Source organism: Aptenodytes forsteri, unplaced genomic scaffold (assembly GCF_000699145.1).
Source record: "Aptenodytes forsteri isolate BGI_AS27 unplaced genomic scaffold, ASM69914v1 Scaffold187, whole genome shotgun sequence".
Taxonomy (NCBI): Eukaryota; Metazoa; Chordata; class Aves; order Sphenisciformes; family Spheniscidae; genus Aptenodytes; species Aptenodytes forsteri.
Window position 1 is genome coordinate 1,298,253 of NW_008794084.1, and position 4,452 is coordinate 1,302,704.

Sequence of the window (4,452 nt, forward strand, 5' to 3'; positions counted from 1 at the left end):
CGCAGAGATCCTTGCGAACGGGGAGAAAAGAAAATTGGCCTTGGTTTTGTACTTCGTTTTTGTCAAAATTAAAAGGTTATTCATCTAGGGTGGCCTGACGAGGTTTCCTCCCGCCCGCCCCGTCGCCCCTGGCCGGCAGTGCCGGGAAAGCCGAAGCAACCCTCCGTAAAAGCTGCTCAGGTCACCCGGGCCACATCTGCTCCTTCTTCTCGTTCCTAACCTGGGAAAACCAGAGCTGGGGATCAGGCTTTCCCTGCCCACTTCAGACGGCTCCGCGGGGTGGCTCTGCCCTCTCCCGCCTGAGCCGCAGCACCAACCTTCCTCCTCGCTCCTTCCAACCGCTCTGGCCCAGCCCTCGCCTCTCCCTGCCTGGAGCAGCCCCCGTTATCCCGGCTCCCAGGGAGCAGGGCGCGGGGGGCTGCGAGGAGCCAGGAGCAGACCCAGCACCCCGGCACGGCGTCCCCACGGGCCCCGGGGCTGGGAGGTGCTGGGTGACTCATGCTTCCACAGCCAGAAAGTGCTGGGAGGGCAGAGGAGTGATGGATGGGGGAGAGGCGGCTTTTTCAGACTTTATTTGGAAAGCTACACAAAAGGGCTTTGCTGATTAAAAAACAAACCCCAGCTTTAAAAAAATAAACCGACGAACCCAAAGACACACGAACAAGCCAACCCCGCTCGCAGATGAGCCGCTGCCAGAGCAGCTCAACCTCCCCTTCCCCGCCCAAAGCAAGCGTGACCACGGCCTCGTCCCTCCCGGACACCGGGCACAAACTGACGCCCCAGCAAGCGGCGAGGAGGCAACTGGGGGAAGCGGCCGCAGCGAGCTCGCGCTGCCGCGATACCTGCTGCCAGGGGTGCTTCTGTGCCCGCCGCAGCGGGGACAGCCCCGTCCTGCCCCTCTGAGGGGGACGGTCGAGAAAGCCCTCCTGCCTTCTGCCTCCCCGACCGCACGGCTGCTCGTGCGCCTGCGGGGGATGAGAAGGCGGCGGCGGGGTCGGAGCACAGGGGACTGGGAGCAAGCGCTGGTTGGAGATGGGCAAAATGACTCCCTGCCTCTAAGCTGGCCGCAACTGGCGGGTACCGGCCAGCTCCCAGCCCAGCGGGGCAGGCAGATGACAGCGCTGGGGGGTCCCTGCCTGCAGAGGCAGCTGCCGGGGCCAGGCCACGTTTTCCAGGCTCGCTCTGCAGAAATGGGGGACAAAGTGACACTTCTTCCCCGTGCTGCAAGGCCACAGGAGCCGTGGCGTGCAGGGGGCTCCGTGTGTAGCTCCCGGAGGTGTGGGCATGGGGCCTTGCCCCACGCACAAAGGGAAGCCCTGAGCGTCGTCGCAGGGCGGGCTCCGTTAGGAATGGGTTTAAGGCTTGCTTTGTTTTCCAGAGCGAGGGAAAGGGAAGCTCCCCTTCCGCTGCCAGCACTCTTTCTCCTTGTTTCTGAGCCACTTCCAACGCCACCTTCCGCAGGACGCAAGGGCAATGGTCCCTGGTGGCTCAGGAAGTCTCTGCTGCCCGCGCTCGGGAAGGACGTAGGGAGTGGAAGGGATGCAGCCCAAACCCCCAGCCCCAGCTAGCACGTCTGGCGCTCCCTGTCCTCCGAGAGGAGCTCGGCTGTCGCCTCCCGGCCAAGGTACCCTGCTCCGGCGGGGGCCGCCTCGTGGAAGCCGGCAGCTCTGCCACTGCTGGGAAGTTTGGGGCGGGTGGGGGTCCAGGACCCCTCCTCCCCCTCGTCCTCCTGGGCAGGCTCCGGGCGCTCACACTCCAGCTCGACATCCTCGATGTCCTTCTCCCGGTAGAGCGGCACAGACTCCATCTCCAGGCCGCTCTCCAGGGCTCTGTGCTTCCCTCCCTGCTGGTACCATTTGCAGGCGGCGGAGCCGTTGCAGGTCAGGTCAAGCCCCACGTTGTTCCTGGACAGGCAAACCTCCAGCATGTAGTAGAAAGTCCAGAACACGGCAAAGCATCCCAACAGCAGGAGGGTCTGCGGAGGAGGAAAGCCCTTCAGAAACGAAGCCCTCAGCCACCCCGGAGCCCTGCTGTCGCCCAGCGGAGAGGGCGCAGCGCCAGGAGGATCAGCGACGCGGGTTCCCACTCCTCCAGTCCCTCCTGCAGAGGACGGGGTCTCCCCGCTCGGCGCCAGCCGGCAGTACCCCCGGCCCGCAGGCAGGCTCACCTTGAGGGTGTTGGCTGTGATTGTGTAGTGCTGCTCCTCGGGGATCTCCAGCCCCGGAGGGCAGGGCAGGGAGAAGTCGCTGCTCAGGTACTGCCCGCTCATGGCTTCCTCCAGCAGCCTGGGGGACAGAGGCACCCCGTGAGGGTCCCGCAGGCGGGGCCGCTCCAGGGAGGGTCCCAAATGCCCACAGAGGGTCTGGAGCGGCTCTTCCACCACTGAGGGTTGCCCTCCTGGGTCAGACCCAGCCAACAGCCCGCGGCTCCCCTGTGCAGTGTATGGAGGGCAGTCCCAGTGCCCCGTGCCAGCGGGCAGGCTGCAGCCTCACCCTGCCCGTGCACCTCGCAGCAACACTGCTCCGGCCAAGCAGCACCTGCTCAGAGACTTCTGACCGTGTCCCTTAGCCCTCCATCTCCCGTCTCCCCACCGAGACGGGGTTGTGGTGTCCTACCTCTGCCGTTCCTTCATCTCTGCTGGGGACCAGGAGGAGCCGTACAGGGTCAGCTGCCACCGCTTCAAGGTCCCAGGCCTCAGGCTCTCGTCTCCTGGGGAAGAAACAGGTTGGACCAGTGGGGAACTCTCCCACCCGGCTGGGTGGCACTGCATGGAGCTAACCCGTGGCCGCCCAGGTGCTGAGCTGGCAGCTCCCCAGGACACGGCACGGAGCTGCTGCCACTGCCCTGTGAAGGGCCCCCGCAAGGCAGGACTCACCAATGTCCCTGATGACCAGTCTGTATGTGCCCTGTGCTTCCTCGCCCCAGCACCGGACCGTGGAGAAGGTCCAGTCAGCAAAGCCATTGGGGTCTCTGCCAAAGGGTGAGGAGAAACGACCCGTGAGAGGGTAACGTAGCCCGAGCCACGAGGCTGGACGTGGGCCCTGACTCTCCTGCTCGGGGCCAGCTGGGCTGGGTGTCCTGCCCTGCGGCGTGAGCCCCCGCACCCCTGTCCCCCTCGGTGCTTACGAGTCCATGCTCCTGGTGGTGCCTATCAGGGACATCATGCCGCTGGGGCAGAAGAGCCTGATCTCCAGGTTGCCACGGCGGGGGTGGGTTATGGTGACGGTGACTGCCACGTGCTCCAGGGTTCTCATGCCGGAGAGTTCCAGGTCGGCGGTGGTGACTGGGAAAAGGAAGGCAGGGTTGGCCGAGGCTGGTGGCCGGGATGGAGTCCCCACTTCCAGCCGGCCCTAAGGGGCTGCTGTGCCACTTAGCAGGACGCGCACGCCCGTCTCTGCCTCCTCCCGGCTGCCCCCGTGCGTCTGTGCCCCGGGAGCAAGAGGCAGGGGCCAGGGCAGCCACACCCCACGCGGGGAGGCTCTGCCAAGCGCCCGGCAGCAAAGCCGCGCTGTGCTCAGAGGCCTGGCCCCGGTCCTCGCTCTGCGAGGAGCCTCCTTGTCTGCCCGAGCCGAGCCACCCAGGCACCTCCCCGGCTAGCACAGGTAAAGGTGTCCTGGCACACTTCCTCCCGGGCACCCCACGTCATGCTCAGGCTGCTTGACGTGGGCCAGGAGAAGTTAGGTCCTCCCAGACCAGAGGTGCAGGAGGCACTGGCTGTCCTCTGCCCGCAGCTGTGCCCTCTGTCCCCTCCCTGAGTTCAGCCAGGACCAGGCAGGATGGAAAGGGTGGTGAGAAAGGGGTGAGGAGGAGGTGGCGAGGAAGGAGGGGTGAAAGGCAACAGCAGCATTAGCAGTGGGAAAGCCGACTCCCGGGCGTCTCCCAGCACGTCCCAGAGCAGGAAGATGATACAAACCCACGCTTCCCTCTGCTCACAAGGAGAGGGCCCAGGCACGCCTCCCTGCCCTCTCATTTACCAGCAGCCTCTCGCCTGCCGCCCGATCCTCATTTCACAAGCGGGGCCCGGCTGCTGCCTACACGACTTGTGCCACTGCCCCGCAGGCTCCCCGACATCCGACTCTTCCCCCGGCCCTGACTCACGGCTTGCGGGTTCAGGAGCCCACCCGGAGTGCTTTGGCCACTGCAATGAAGTCACACCTTGTCCTTCATCAAATCCTTCCTGCCCTGGATTTGTGCCAGCTTTTGTCAGCCCCGGAGGCTGCCTTGAACCCGCAGTTACACAGGAGCCGGGTCGGGAAAGAGGACTGGGATGAGAAGCCCGGTGTCCATCTCAAACCGGTCGCAGCTCCACGGATGCTCACAGCCCCAGAGCTGCTAATTATAGCTCAGGAAACCCCGGCACGCTTCAGAGCGGATTTCAGCCTGTGGCTCGGCCTCCTCCCGGCAGCCCCGGCCGAGCGGCAGGTGGGGGCTCCCCAGCATCTTCTCAGAGGG

General features: G+C 65.3%; 1 protein-coding gene across 1 annotated transcript in view; it reads right to left on the minus strand.

The window, feature by feature from the left end:
- Window positions 1-1,500: 1,500 nt before the first annotated feature.
- Window positions 1,501-4,452, minus strand: part of PCSK7 (proprotein convertase subtilisin/kexin type 7) — a 21,029-nt gene continuing 18,077 nt past the window's right edge. Inside the window, exons 12-16 of the mRNA XM_009273542.2 lie at window positions 3,127-3,283; window positions 2,876-2,970; window positions 2,616-2,709; window positions 2,168-2,285; window positions 1,501-1,975 (exon numbers count right to left, since the gene is read on the minus strand). Coding sequence (XP_009271817.1) covers window positions 1,565-1,975; window positions 2,168-2,285; window positions 2,616-2,709; window positions 2,876-2,970; window positions 3,127-3,283 — 875 coding nt within the window. The 3' untranslated portion in view covers window positions 1,501-1,564. The remainder of the gene's footprint in view (window positions 1,976-2,167; window positions 2,286-2,615; window positions 2,710-2,875; window positions 2,971-3,126; window positions 3,284-4,452) is intronic.